This window comes from Lissotriton helveticus, chromosome 1_1 (assembly GCF_964261635.1).
Source record: "Lissotriton helveticus chromosome 1_1, aLisHel1.1, whole genome shotgun sequence".
NCBI lineage: Eukaryota > Metazoa > Chordata > Amphibia > Caudata > Salamandridae > Lissotriton > Lissotriton helveticus.
The window spans coordinates 344,973,470-344,989,545 of record NC_136057.1 but is presented as its reverse complement, the minus strand read 5'-3'; the positions used below and the strand labels follow the sequence as shown (position 1 = coordinate 344,989,545).

The 16,076-nt window shown below is 45.0% G+C and overlaps 1 protein-coding gene across 1 annotated transcript in view; it reads right to left on the bottom strand.

Annotated features, from left to right (window-relative positions):
• Positions 1-16,076, bottom strand: part of LOC144807657 (zinc finger CCCH-type antiviral protein 1-like) — a 189,438-nt gene that overhangs the window by 59,508 nt on the left and 113,854 nt on the right. Inside the window, exons 6-9 of the mRNA XM_078673287.1 lie at positions 12,414-12,512; positions 10,179-10,305; positions 3,108-3,276; positions 2,647-2,764 (exon numbers count right to left, since the gene is read on the bottom strand). Of these exons, the coding sequence (XP_078529413.1) occupies positions 2,647-2,764; positions 3,108-3,276; positions 10,179-10,305; positions 12,414-12,512 (513 nt within the window). The remainder of the gene's footprint in view (positions 1-2,646; positions 2,765-3,107; positions 3,277-10,178; positions 10,306-12,413; positions 12,513-16,076) is intronic.

The following is a 16,076-nucleotide window of genomic DNA, read 5'->3' as shown; positions in this document are numbered from 1 at the left end:
AACAACTTTATTGTGTCTGATGTCCTTCAACTTCTGGCAGCAACTTCCGCTAGTCCACATTCTAGACAGGAACACCCACAAGCCCCCAAGAGCTCCCACCCTCAACTACATTCCAGATCCCAACACAATGTTGTTGTATTCTGCCCTTTCTTCCCCTGCATAAAAACGGTTATTGTTCGGGACTGCTGTCAAATTAGGGCAAAACTACAGCAACTGCTTCTATCCTGGCCTACCAATAACCGAGATCAACCAGCTGCAGAGAGCTCAGAATGCCTCAGTCAGGCGTATTTCAGTCTGAGTAGGAGAGAGCGGGAAGGTCACTCCCTTGGTCACCGATGTACAATATATTTGTTTAGGGTTCAGCTGGTGTAGGTTTGAAGATAGTAACAACCATGCCATGCAATATCCATCCTACAACAAATACCTGTAATCTGATGGATGGAAGGATTGAATTAACCTCAGTCACTGGTGAAAGCTAGGGCAGCATTCCAGTCCATCTTTTATCAGCCAGCATACCACTCTGGACTGAGGCCACCTTGTGTAAATCATTACTGACCCTGCTCCAAATGGGTACAGTCCATCCCAAATTACCACACAAGCCCCCTTCCACAAGTGGATATAAGCAACTCTAGACCGGTTTCGGCCTTTGAGCCTCTTCAGCTAGGCGCATCTAGAGACCTATGGCACAGTGGGCCTGGGACCCATGCCTTGGGTATACTGTTTGCACTTATGGCATCACTTACAACAAACAACAAGGTGAGAAGTGGAATTCTTAAATTAATCTGAACCACTGGTGATTGCTTGGGCCATATTACGCTCCATGGGTGTTCTCTCCCACAATTCCACTCTAGACAGAGGCCCACCTTTTGCAAATCGGTAATGACCCGGCTCCTCAAGAAACCATCACCCCCTGAACTACTAGGCAATGGACTGGGATTCGGCCCAAGCAATTACCAGTGGCTGAAATTAATTCAATCCTTTGACCCATCACCTTTTGTGCTCCTTTGTGCAATGTCCTAAGTGCGATGAGTATGCCCTGTGGGCCCTGTGCTCCCCATACCCCTGGAGCCAAGCTGCACGCTACTGAAGAAACACAGATAGGCCGATATTGGTTTGGGGTTGCCTGTGTTACAGTTCAGAGTGTACCTAGCCTGGCAGTTTGGCTGGATTGTTACTATTGGAGTAGGAACAAGGCTGATTCTGAGGTGGCCTATTACCAGCTTTCTGGTCCTAAGGCTTTCATCCAATCTCACCACCTTTAGAAAGGCAGTAAAAAAAACGTTCTTAAGACCTGATCCAACAAGCCATCGGGTGGAGTATGGGTTCCCATGCTCAGACAGATAGACTGATATCAAAGCAATATTTGAGGTCCAGTATGTGCAGAGGTCTGTGCCATTGTAGTGTTAACAGAAGCTTACTGAGGTCTCCTCCTCTTAACTGTATGTGCATAATGACACCAAAATCACATTTAAAATTGTAAAGTGGTTTCTTTTGCTACTCTGATTCTCTGTTGAATAGTGAGTCATACCTGCTAACGTTTTACATGAAAGATATCTAATTAGTCTAATCCTCTGCAACGTTCTACACTGTGTGTAAGAATAATACCACTTTAAGGTGACAAATTTAACCCCCTTGGGCGCGGGCGCGATTCTGCGCCTGTGTGGCCGTTTTAATGAGTGGGCGGGTTCATGACGGCCCCCAGCCTTCATCAGCACACGCCCACCGTGATGCATGACGGACGGGGGCCGTCATCAGCATGGAAGGGGTTAAGCCGAAATAGTTATGTGCTCTGAGTAGGCAGGTTCAAAGTTAGAGTAATTCTATTGGGTTTCTGGGCCCTATGTACCAATAGATATACCAATAGATATGATAATGACAAAAAGCAGCGAGTTGAGGTACCTTTCATCTCACAGCCCGGTGTGTGCTTGGATGAACTTCTTTAATGGAGTATTGTAAATAAAGCTATGTGACCAATGGAATGAATGAAGTGCACAGAGTCAAGCTTCTCATTTTATGGTGAAAGCAGTAGACCTTGGCCTACTGGATGTGAAACAGCTTGTGTTTGGCTTGAAGAGGTCTCTATAACCTTGGGTGAATTGGATGGGGTCCAAAATGAAGACAGAGCAGATAAAGACATCTTAGAGGCCACTACTGCCCTGTCCCACAGCAGTACTGACAAAAGACTGCAGTCTGGCTTCACAACCAGAGCAGCCACTGAAATGTTTCTCCTGCAAGGTAAGAAGGTGTGCGAAATAATAGCCTGATTTAGACTTTGGCGGATGGGATACTCCCTCACAAATGTGACAGATATGAAGTCTGCTGTATTACAAGTGCATTATATACGATGGCAATTGTATTAGGTGGATGGGATATTTGTGACCGAGTATCCATCCACCAAACTCTAAATCAGGCCCTATGTCTGGGGCTCTGAGCACATCTATGCACTGCTGCAGCCAAAGGCAACAAGTATATTTTCTGCATGAGAGGCGAGAGGGCAGAGCAATGTGGACCTCTAAGGTTCAGTAATGTGGGAAGTAGAGAGAAGACCCAAGCCCCTGTAGAATCAAAGCACAGAGAATACCTGCTGCATCAGACTACACGTGTCAGCATAAGACAAGTATTGATATGCAATGGATGCCACAGTACCTTTAAAGTTGATCTGGTACCGCTGAGATCCAGCCTGAAATGGGACTACTGCTTTCTTATCTGCGAGGTAGATTGTTTCGAGATCTGCTGGTGCTATTGTAGATTTTTCCTTTCCACCCTACAGAATCAAGAGGATAAATAAGTCAGTAAAACTTACATTTGGAGAATGCAAGTCTGCAGATGTATCAAAATTCACTGACAGACCCCTATTCCTTAAACATGATCATGAAGTGTGTGGTCCATTGTTTGGCTAAAAGACAACTTAACTCCATCCATCCAGAAATACAACATATTTCCTCCACTGCTTTCAAATTAGTCCTGTAACCTGATTTAGCTGAACGGAATGGTCTTCATTCCAACCCCTTTGTGCAGGAAAGGAGGAGCCTTTGTTTTCTACATCGTCTCCTTTTCACGCAGTACATCTTCCACTCCCATCCTTCTTCATCTAGTAGGACACTCACATGCTTTCCATACTCAATCCACTTCCCGTGTTCATTTTTCCAGTGCCAGACCCATTCTGTTGTCATCTGGTGGTCAGGAGGTTGGGTCACAGAAGACGCTGTGGAGAGCCGTCGAACTTGATGATAGGAAGAAATCATTTTCTCAAAATTGACATCATGACGTCCTGAACTATATGAGAAAGAAAAAAGAAGAACACGTGACATGCTATGTATATGGACTATGGGTCAAATTTGGAGATGTATTCACAGACATTTACATTACAGCTCTCCGATTGATTATTTTAACCATACTTTAGATTAGGCCAAAGGCTGTTTAAATAGCAGCTGGCTGGCAACTAACACCTCAGCAGTTCATCCAAGAAACCGATCACTTAACCTGAGCAGCAACAGCTCAATAGAGCAAGTTCATGATCAGTCCTGCTGCCACCCTGGAACAACATCTCAGCAAAGTGGGGCTAGATGACTCACAGGCTCCAATTAGGGGTACTTTCCTTGTCGTGTAGATCCTAAAAATATAAAGGATCTGCGGGTTTAGACAACATAAACTAAGGGATTGGTGTCTAGATTGATTCCAGACAGCCCTGAAGGATATGTTAGCCTTTAGACCAGTTACCTCACAGTGCCACTATAAGCTCCGTAACTTTGCTGGGGAGCAAATACTTTCTGGCAACTATCGAACATGATAACTCACACAAGAGGGGAGAGGGTAAAAAAGATTCTCCACTACTCCGAACCCCCTAAAGTAACATGCAAACACATAGAGGGGTAGGGAGAAAGAAACCAACGACGCAGACAAGAGCATAAATGTATAGTGACAAAATTAATATATTTTGAAAACTGCCCTCACTCACACACAAATGTGTGTGACATGCTTCATCATCGGGTCTGCTTACAAAACTCACTGGCGTAGCCACGCATAGGACGGATCATAGGGGAGGGGAAACAAAAACATACACATACGTGACGGAACAGTGATAACCGAGTGACTGGGTATCGTGATAGAACAAAGTGCAGCATAAGAAAGTGCTTTAAAACTGGCTCATGGATACCTTCAGGACCTTTATTCATAGGTTCCACGACCAGGATTAAAATAGTGAAGGATGGTCAGTGTTCAAAAAGAATGTAAAGTTCCCAAAACACCCCTCCTTAGACTGCTAGTGCCAAAATGTTTCGACCGCCTTACTGTGCTCCTAATAAGCAGGTCACCCCGGTCTTTATCAGGACATCTATCCGCCCCAGTTCTATTGTCCACCTTACCTTAATCAGGCAAATAGATGGAGTGAAGGGAAAAAAATCGATCAAACACGTGTGGAGGAAAATCCCGCCATCACGGGATACAACTACTGAAAAAAACATATAAAATCATATGCTTTAATATAGTGTGCATGTTATTACAAACCTCCAATCAGGTACGCATATATCTTAATGTCTCCCCAACTATTTCTAGGTATCTAGGACTGTTACATTAAACAGACCATTATTGCGGCTCGTAAATACACTAACCGCCCTTCATGCCAATAATGCGCTATCATCAATTCGAGATCAAAAAGTTAAAATGTATTGCTGCTGAAACACCACCACACTCTCCTACAGCAAGAACAGCTGTTGTTGTCATTAAAAGCGATGTTTATACGAGGGAGTATAAACCGTCTGCACCCATGTATTGCAGCGAACTTACCGAGTTTAATAATGAATTAAACACGAATAGGTGCCCGGCAGGGAGGACTCCAAAGAACACAACCTGTGTTCAGGAAGAAAAGAGAGGACACCCATTAGTTATGTGGACGAAGGAAGCCATGGAATTCATTTCCAGCATCCAACCGAAGGTACTCTCCCTCTACATGTAGTATCCTTAAAACGTTTGCTCAATGCGTTACCACACAGCCTAAGCTGTGCCACCCCAACTCCTTACTGTTCCGATGGACGTCCACACCGGTAGTGCCTGCTCCTGGAACGCCGCGTAGGGTAACAAACACACGCCAGCTCCGTCAACATATGAGCTTCTTCCGCATACGCCCCCGCGTTCTCGCTCGCGAGCGTGTGCATGCTAGTGCGTTTTCGCGAAAGGGGCTGCTGGGAGGTGTAGTGCCTCCAGAATGTTACCATAGCAACCCCGCCCATCCAGGCAATTGTGCATGATTTGGAGAATTTAAAACAATCACAACCCCGCCCTTTTTCTAATCTGTCTAATGTTGAAAAAATGGCATTGAAGGAGCTTACGGAAAACAGGGAAATTATCCTGAAGCCAGCTGATAAGGGTGGGGCCACGGTGATTCTGGACAGAGACATGTATAATGAGGAATGTGCCCGCCTTTTATCAGATGAAAGGAACTATCACAGACTTACGAAGGATCCCACAGAGGAAATCACCAAGGAGATTGCGACAGTGGTGGAAGAGGCACGATCCAATGATTGGATTTCAGGACTGAGGCGAAATTCTTCATAAATAAACAACCTAAACGCCTTATTTTTATATTCTAATCCATAAAGCAGGAAGATCCCCTCCCGGTAGACCTATTGTCTCCGGGATGGGGTCTCTGCTGGAACCCCTGTCGCAATTTTGTGACTTCTAAAACCTTTTTGAATTCAAGGGCACCATATACTTGCAGACCCATGGTACCTCCAAGGGTAGTGTCTTTGTGCCAAGTCTGGTGGGATTGTATATGGGGGCTTTCAAGCAGTCAGTTATCAACGACATCTCCTGTCCTTGGAGACCGAACTTGAAATTGTGGCATCGTTACATCGATGACGTCTTGGTGGTTTGGAAGGGCGATGAACCATCAGTCATTCTCTTTTTGGAGGGGCTCAATCAAAGAAATCCCTTACTCTATTTTACCTCAACCATTACTAAAAGAAGTCTACCCTTCTTGGATTTAGTGATCGAATCAAGAGGAGGATCATTACACACAAACGTTTTCCACAAACCTACCAACAAAAACGCATTATTGGCATTTGACAGTTTCCATCCTAAGTCTCTACGGGACAATTTGCCGGTAGGACAGTTCTTCCGAACACGTCGGAACTCTTCAGAATGGGTGGACTTCACTGCAGAGGCAGACCTTTTGTCTAACAAATTACAAAAGAGGGGGTACGCAACCAGGGTAATCAAACGAGCTAGAAAGAGGGCCATGAATGTTCATTGTGAAGCATTAATGTCTACGACCATCAGACCAGCAATGAACAAACTAGTGTTTGTATCAACATTTAACACTGCCTCACAACAGATTAGGCAAACTTTACTACGGAATTGGAAGATTTTGAACTCTGGTGGTTTGAACATGGACAAACCACTTTTTTCTTTCAAGCGTAGCCAAAATCTCAAAGCTCTACTGGTTCACACCAGACCACAGGCACCATCTAAGACCAGGAGCACCACCAACATTACAGGTTTACCTCGGTTGATGGGCCACACTCGTTGTGGCTCATGCAGTGTATGCCATCTAACCTCTAATACCAAGCACATTGACTTGGGTCTTCCTACAACTTGGTAACAGAGATCCCATACTATTTGTAATTCACAGGGGGTCATTTATCTGATCACGTGCCCATGTCACAAACAGTATGTAGGCATGACCAGTAGGAAGGTGAAGACTCGAATCACGGAACATCGCAGCACTATTAGATGTGGCAGGTCTAATACAAGGCTGACTACACACTTCCTAGAGGTAGGGCATAACTTTGAAGATTTGAAGTGGACTGTCATCGAGAAACTACAGCGGGGAGTGCATGCAGCGGATGATAACAGAGCATTACTGCTACGTGAACAGAAATGGGTCTACCGGCTGAAGAGCCATATTGTGGGGCTGAATGATGACATACAGTGGCAAGCCCTCAGCAGGTGAACTGTAATCATTTTCATTTTATGATTATAGAGATTAGGTGTTCATATGTCTCTCGGCCATCAACAATGCTGTTGTTGACAGGACGGTCCACCTCTTATCCCTTCGTCTGCATGGGTGTGGAGTCATAAATATGGCAATATTGGAGAGTGAGATATTTACAATGAGAATTGCTCTTGTCTGCTTAAATGTATTGGCAATACATTCTGATACAACTTGATAACCAGCTACTAATATACCCCCTCCTCTTTGGCTCCTGATGATTTGCTCAATTTAGTAACCTTAAGGGCCATGAGGTCTAGATATCCACTTAGTACATGGTCTTTTTTCAAAGATTTTTGAGTCTGCTGGTTATGGATCATTTTAAAGTTCCCGTGTAGTACGTGGCGTAGCAGTATGATGTTTCAGGCTCGGGGGTGGAACAGAGTCCCTAATAACATTACTAATACTGGCCATTTTAAATACAGCGCTTCTGTGACTATAGCGTGCTCATTCCTGAAATACCGCACCACTATATAACTAATAAACGACTTGGTTCGAGTGAAAAACATTTAGAAACGCTGGATGGGCGAGGTTGCTATGGTAACATTCTGGAGGCACCACACCTCCCAGCAGCCCCTTTCGCGAATACGCACTAGCACGCACACGCTCCCGAGCGAGAACGCATGGGCATATGCGGAAGAGGCTCATATATTGACGGAGCCGGCGTGTGTTTGTTACCCTATGCAGGAGCAGGCACTACTGGTGTGGACGTCCATCGGAACAGTAAGGAGTTGGGGTGGCACCGCTTAGGCTGTGTGGTAACGCGTTGAGCAAACATTTTAAGGATGCTACATGTAGAGTGAGAGAACCTTCGGTTGGATGCTGGAAATGAATTCCATGGCTTCCTTCGGCCCCATAACTAATGGGTTTCCTCTCTTTTGTTCCTGAACACAGGTTGTGGTCTTTTGAGTCCTCCCTGTCGGGCGCCTATTCGAGTTTAATTCATTAATAAACTCAGTAAGTTTGCTGCAATACATGGGTGCAAATGGTTTATACTTCCTCGAATAAACGTCGCTTTTAATAACAACAACAGCTGTTCTTGCTGTAGGAGAGTGTGGTGGTGTTTCAGCAGCAATACATTTTAACTTTTTGTTCTCGAATTGATGATACCACATTATGGCATGAAGGGCGGTGAGTGTATTTACGAGCCGCAATGATGGTCTGTTTAATGTAACAGTCCTAGTTACCTAGAAGTAGTTGGGGAGACATTAAGATATATGGGTACCTGATTGGAGGTTTGTAATAACATGCACACTATATTAAAGCATATGATTTTATATGTTTTTTTCAGTAGTTGTATCCCGTGATGGCGGGATTTTCCTCCACACGTGTTTGATCGATTTTTATCGCTTCACTCCATCTATTTGCCTGATTAAGGTAAGGTGGACAACAGGACTGGGGCGGATAGATGTCCTGATGAAGACCGGGGTGGCCTGCTTATTAGGGGCACAGTAAGACGGTCAAAACATGCTGGCACTAGCAGACTAAGGAGGGGTGTTTTGGGAACTTTACATTCTCTTTGAACACTGACCATCCTTCACTATTTTAATCCTGGTCGTGGAACCTATGAATAAAGGTCCTGAATGTATCCATGAGCTAGTTTTAAAGCACTTTCTTATGCTGCACTTTGTTCTATCACGATACCTAGTCACAGGATGATACTCACTGTGTTATCACTGTTCCGTCACGTTTGTGTTGTCTTGTGTATGTTTTTGTTTCCCCTCCCCCATGCTCCGTCCTGTGCATGGCTACACCAGGGCATTTTGTAAGCAGACCCGATGATGAAGCATATCACACACATTTGTGTGTGAGTGAGGGCAGTTTTCAAAACATATTTGCTTTGTCACTATTCACTTATGCTCTTGTCTGTGTCAGTTGGTTTCTTTCTCCCTACCCCTCTATGTGTTTAACTATCGAACATGACCACACTTGATCCTTCAGGGATTGTGAAAATAGTACTGCACTTTTTGCTCAGTCAATCGTGCTCACTTAAGACTCAGAGAGATACACAGAATAAATGATGGGGACGCTTTCAATAAGCATTCTAGTATACACTCTGTTTGCTGCGAAAAATCATTAAACAGAAGCAAATATATAAGGATACGAGTACCAACAGCGTAAATAGCAGTTAGAATTCAACCATGGTGCTAAACCAGTGAATATATGCAGACATATAAACATGACAGTAATCCAGCATACTCCTACGAGGCAAACCCTACCTAAGTGTACCTAGCATGTATGTGGGTGTAAAGCCAACAATTCCCTAGGAAAGAGCCAATCCCATTACCTGATGAGAGAGAATGGAGGACTCCATCTTGGTCTCAAGATGGACACCCCGCAAGGGATGTTAGACCACTGCCTGCTGAAGCTTCTGAAGGCCGGCAACTCAGTGTCTGTGTCAGTGTGGAAGTGTCTCCTCTGTCTATCTAGTGAAAGTAGTGTTCTTTCATACCATAAAGATAGCCTCAGTGTTCCTACCACAATCGATATGTTGTGCATACGACTATGTAAATGAACCCAAAATCAATACCTGCACTTATGCAAAGTAGTTCTATCGCCCTAGGATGAAAATGACCATGACTTTTGTACAGAGTATGTTAGTCCTGTTATGTACGTCATGTGCAGGAGACTTTTCTAAGAATCCTCATGCATAATGAATGAGCCTAGTTTTCAAGGAAAACAATCGTCATTTATTCAGCACATAACTGGGTAAAAGGTCTGTGTTAGAACCGCTATATAGAGCAAGTTAGGACAAATGTAGGTGAAAGGTCGTTTCCTGCTTAGGCCTAGGTTGGGGTACAAAACACCTACTCCTCATCTGATAAGGTCAACTAATGCTAAAATATGCCTGTTCAAGGTAGGACAAATATAGGTGAAAGGTCGTTTTATTACTTAGGCCTACGTTTGGGTACATAACATCCCATCATGGAATAACAGCCCGTTGACTACTCTGGTGCACCAACTGAGCCACTACTCATATCACACTGCAGCTACCACTTGTTTACAAGCCCTTAAAAGTAACGCCATCCACAATGTTTACTTTCCCAAAGGTCTTATACACTCATACTGTAAAAAATGTCTGTGTGATGTAAAACATACCACATCTTGCAAGACACATTGGAAAAGTAATACATACTACAGTTATGCTGTTGTCTATTAACATCACATCAATACACAAGCCCAACTGTACCTGGCATTGTCGGGATCACTGTATGCTTTCTCGATGTCTTCCATCCAGGGGAGGTCCTCCCAGACTCCTGGTGCCTTTTCTATCTGCCACCGATAAGGCAAGTGGTAATGCATCTGTGGACATTCACCTAGAGGACAAAAGTCATGAGGAGTGCATGCGGCGCTATCTTTGTATCCCTAAAACAATGCCCATAGGTTTCACGTTTTTAATAATGAAATGCTCGTGTGGTGAAAATTAGTGTTTAAATTAAGACTGTGTCCTACCAAATTGTGCTTGCACTTGTTAAGTCTCTGCAAGCAGCACAAGGATAGAATGGCTTTGAGTCTGGACTCTTACTGAGGAGGAATGACGTTCACTGGGGGAAATCTGATTAGCTACAGATGTTTCTGGGTGCTACAAATGATACAATAACAGAAGGTTCAGTTTTTTTAATGAGCACATGGAGACACTAGTGAACACTTTAAAAGTGATATTTCAAGCACTTTGCAGGGCTACCACACTTTTACTGTGAAGTACCAGCATTTCTTAGCATGGCTGCAATAACTTTGACAGCAACATAATTTCTTTGGACAGTAGAGTGCTGTTAACAGGACAGGACCTTTACTTCACATCCAGGATGCACTAAATGAGACTGTGAATACACTTCTCAAAAGCAATGCTAACGGCACAGAAGGGGCTGCTATACTATCAATGGGACATTAGCTGTATGTGGTAGCCGAACTGCTGAGCATGTATGAAGCAGACTGGCATGGTGCCCTCTCCTTTGCCTGACATATGGTAAGAACTCTCCCAGCAATACTGGCCTTTCAGAATTATCATGTATATTAAAGTGAGCAGTTGTATTACAAGAACCATCCCCAGCATGGAAGCTGCCCTCATCGCTGCCACAGATGACATCAGCAGGACTCTGGATAGTGGTGACATGGCAGTCCTCATACTCCTGGACCTCTCTACAGATTTTGGCCCAGTCTCCCACCCTATCCTCATCCAACACTTATACAACATCAGAATCCAAGGACATGCACTCTTATGGATCTGCTCCTTCCTAATTGTAAGAACCCAGTTAGTCAGTGTGGCATCGTACACAACGGATGCCCACAGCCTCATCTGCGGAGTCCTGCAAAGATCCTCACAACGCCCAACCCTCTTCAATGCATACATGATCCCTCTAGCCCTCGTCATCCGCTCTCACAATATCAACCCTGGTCACAAGCAAGGTGGACTATGGAATACCCTCTAAGCCGGGATCAACAAAAAGCACACTAGAAGGCTGCAGACTATTTAGAACTCGGAAGCCAGAATCATTCTCAACCTCCCATGCTGCACTCACATTACAACACACCTGAAGGAGCTCCACTGGCTCCTCATTCACAAATGAGCACAATTCAAACTCCTCACCCACACTTTCAAGGCTACATAACCCTGGCCCAGCACACCTTAATAATCACATCTGCTTTCACAAACCTTACAGTCACCTCCACTCATCTGGACTTATACTTGCACAAATCACACAAATACGGAAAACCAGTTCAGGCAGTCAAGCCTTCTCCTACATCACTCCTAACGACCTGCCACTACAGCCTGTTGTGGCGGAGCCTCTTCCTCACTTCTTGAATTCCACACACAGCTGAATGCCTGGCTTTTCGAGAAGTTCCACTAGGCCCCAGGTGTGCCTAGACTCACACCTGATCAGTGCCAGGATACCCTACCAGGTAATAGTGTGCTCTATAAATCTGCATAACATAACATAAAGTACTGCAAAGTGCCTTTGTTAATTGGGCCACGAGTGTGTTTACATAGAACAGTCCATATCACTGGCTGTAGTAGCTGAGAGCTTTTGAAACCGACCAATGGTAAAGAAGAAGGAAGGGCAAATGGCTAAATTTCAGCTGTAATTACATTTATTCCAAAAGACACAAAACATCATCACTTATAAAGGTATTTCTGCAGTGTTGTGACACAGTACAGATACTATTCTTCCAAATCTCTACATCATGGAAGAACTAGTTGATTACTGAGTAATAATCCTATTGACTCGATTAATTCTCTTTGATATGCAAAGGAGCTCATGAAATTGTGCAGCACATGATGGCTATGAAACATCCTTTTAAATATTTGTCGCAGCCAAACCATACGTTTGCTAAACCCAGACAGTGACAGTTCGACCAAGCTGAGCAGGACACAGGTGTGCACTGCCTGCGAGGAGCAGGCGGTAAGAAGTCTGTAAGGACTCACTTTTGCGCTGACAAAACGCCCAGATGTGATAGAAGCAGATTTCGTTCGGATCACCACAATCTTCTGGAGAGACCACTGGCCGCACAAGGGGTTGGAAAACTGGGAATGGAAAAGAAGCACAGAGTTAATCGTTTCTACAGGAAACGAGAGCTGTGTGTTAAGTTGTTAATATTTCTGCAGTATTTTTGTAACGAAATAACAACCATTTAGTGGTGCTTACATCTTAAGTCTTTATGCCTTTTCACAATCAGTGTATCACAATATACAGGCTATACGTTAGATATAACATTCTATCCTTTCACTTTACTGTACTATGTAGATATGTTATTTATTTAGATATTATTTAAACGACACCCTTTATCAGATGAGTGTGCTTCATCTACGTTCTTAGAAGATTAAATCAATAAAAATGAATAAAAAATGTGCAAGCTTATATACACCATTAACTATGTGAATGATATCAAATCTGAGCGGCAGCTTTAGCAATATAAACTTAATACCCCTCATATATCGGCCTAAGATAATATTTCTTTAGTTTCTGTAACGTTGGGCAAACAACGCATGAAACCATAGATATGACACCATTTTATATTACGATCCTCACATCTCTTAAAATAACAATCTAATTCCAACTAACCTCTCCATTCACCTCATAGTATTAATCAGACATGTTGTAACACCTGGAGCAGAGGGTATGCAGCACAGGTGACCCTCATTCACTCTCATGCTTCATGTAGATTGTGTTGGTAAATGCCTGCCAACATTTTTACAACCAATTAAAATACTTTACTACTTCCACTTTATTAGAGGAAGTGCCATATTTGCAACCTAATGATGTTGACAAGAGACATCCAACACATGCTATTTTGAAATACAATGTGATTCTGTGACACCAGAAGACCCGTTATTCATCCAATCACTTTAATCTTTAGGGGAAGGGTGAATGTGTGTGATCCTATGGAAGGTACCTTTACAGCAGAACCTCGCATCAATTCACACACCTGCCTTAACCACACATTGGATATTGACTGAGAAGCATGCGAGTGAGAAGTCAACGCAGACAGTCTTTGGTCATACCTGTTGAGCGTATGCATCTGCAGGAGCGCCACAATCCAACCCAACCGTGTTTACACACATCAGTACATACTGCCACTCCACCGTAGCTACAATCCAGATACGATAAGATAAGATAATTAAGATAAGATTATCTTATCTTATCGTACTCTCCAGTAAAGGAATATTAACCAACAATTACCCAAAAGTGGCTAATGTGCAAGCTTACCTCTTATAACAAGCATTGTCAAAGCCAATTAGCATTGCTTTGCAAATGCTTGTTTGCCCGTACTAGGTTTTCCAATACTTGTTACATTCCTCCTGCATAGGCAAAGCCAAGAATGGTGACCAGCCATCATAAATTGGTATTTAATATGGATCTAAAATGGCCGTCCTCTTGCATGTAGATGCAACAAGGCGGATATTGTGGAACAATACAAAATAAAGTATTGTGATTTTGGAACATTTCTTTCTATTGCTTGTACACAGGATATATTTTGCTGCACAGGAAACACGTCTGCCATGTCAGGTGAGAGGTGATCCATAATGAACCTTGAAGTTGCTCACAGGCACAGTGTTCGAGCCTGCTTAAGGTGGGTTCCTACCATGAGTACCCCTTACACCACCATCCCTATGTGTAGGAGTTAATCTGACAGGTATAAAGTTGCAAATGATTATGGTCTATAAATGAATGCGTTTTCCTGCTACCCTTTTAAGGAGACTCCCTACTGGTCTTTCCTAGTTAAATCTGTACTGTCTGTCATTACTAGAATCGCTTATCCCATTAAACCCCCAATTGCAAGCACATGGTAGATTTATTTCTTTTTGTGGGCTGCAACTACTGCTTGCACTACCTATATCTTTCTTTCTCTCTCCCATATTCACACCATTGTAGGTCCGGTTGCTCTGTGCATGGAATGAATCCACAAATCCTACTTTGCAGCATAGACAGGACCTTTGTATGTACCCCAGCAGTTTGAGCAAGATTCATCAGGTCATCAGGAATCCTGGCAAGATGGCCGCCTGGTAGGAGCTCCTGTGAGGAGCTCCCAGTGCTGGGGATCCCATGCGGGCATTATCCCTGTTAGCACCTACCAGCACGACGGAATGATAGCTGACAAGAAGATCGGAACAAAAGAGTAACTGGATCGAGTAACTGGATTGAAGCTGGATTGATTATTAGACCTGGATTGACCCCTGAAATGCCCCGCGACCGGACCACCGACTAAGACACCCTCATCACTAACGCGGGAGCCTGCTGAGCCGACAGTGCGGACCACCCTGCCGACACAGTGGACCACCCTGCCACCAGCTCCTAGGCATCAGTAGAGTGTCGCATCACAGGGGCGGCTGAAACTCCTGGAGCCTGTTCCCGACAGCCCGACGACTTCGGAGGGCTGGAAGAGGTCCCCCGCTACACGGCGGAGGAAGGCACTGGAGCTCGGCTGCTGACCCATCCCTAAACTACAAAGTCCAAAAGGCATACACGGCAGCATCGGGTAGCATCGGAGGGCACCCCCTGGCAACATAGAGGGGCACCCCCCGTGAGCCTACTGTGCCGGAACCGCCCGCGGCAGTAGAGTGTCGCATCACAGGAGCGGCTGAAACCCCAGGAGCCTGTTCCAGACAGCCCGACGATTTCAGAAGGCTGGAAGAGGTCCCCCGCTACACGGCGGAGGAAGGCACTGGAGCTTGGCTGCTGACTCATTCATCCCTAAACTACAAAGTCAGCATCAGAGGGCACCCCCGGCAGCATAGAGGGGTACCCCCCGTGAGCCTACTGTGCCGGAACCGCCCGCCCGCTCCACCGCAGTGATTCGCAGTGAATAGTCCCAGAAGCTACGGAAGGCTAAGCAAAGCCACAGCAGAGGAACTACAGAGAGCGACGCCAGAGGTCTGAAAGTGGCCCCCCTACCGTCCGCTCCACGGTGGAGGACGCTGGCTGCTAAGAAGGGAGCAGTCCCCCCCCCCCCCACCGCACCACAACACCAGAGACAGGACACGGGCTAATGAGTTGGATACCCCCGGAGGGTAGGGCGCCGCCGCTGCTGCCCAGGGGAGCGACTGAGGAAAGCCCTGAGATCAACAACGGGAGCGGCGCTGCGTCTGAAGACTGAAGCCTGCCCCCATCGGATCCTTAGGTTACCGGGTGTCTACATACGCTGCGCCTCTCAGTGATACAGACTGGCAGCCATGAACTGATCTACTGTATTCTATGGAGTTCAACCACTCGCAATACACAAATTTCAGCAAATTGGAAAGGACTGAGACACTGTGTGGAACAATGCATTGCTGTTGAAAGACTCTGCGCGCGGATTCAGGGGGCACACAGAGACTTGAGGTATCTGTATTTCTCCTACCCGCCTGCTCACTTTAAATTACCTCCTTTGTTCAAGATGGCTGGAGCCATAAACCTGTAACAATAAATCCCCCCCCCCCCCCCCCACGGTACCTCTAGCCACGAGGCTCCTCACTTTATCTCCCCCACACAGAGATAAGCATTCCTCCCAGATAGCTGGAGCATTGCTGGCTCTGATGGAAAGTGAAACCCCTCCCCCTATGCCTAAAGTAACAGCAGCAGACAGAGGACTAATATCTCCACCTCATCTG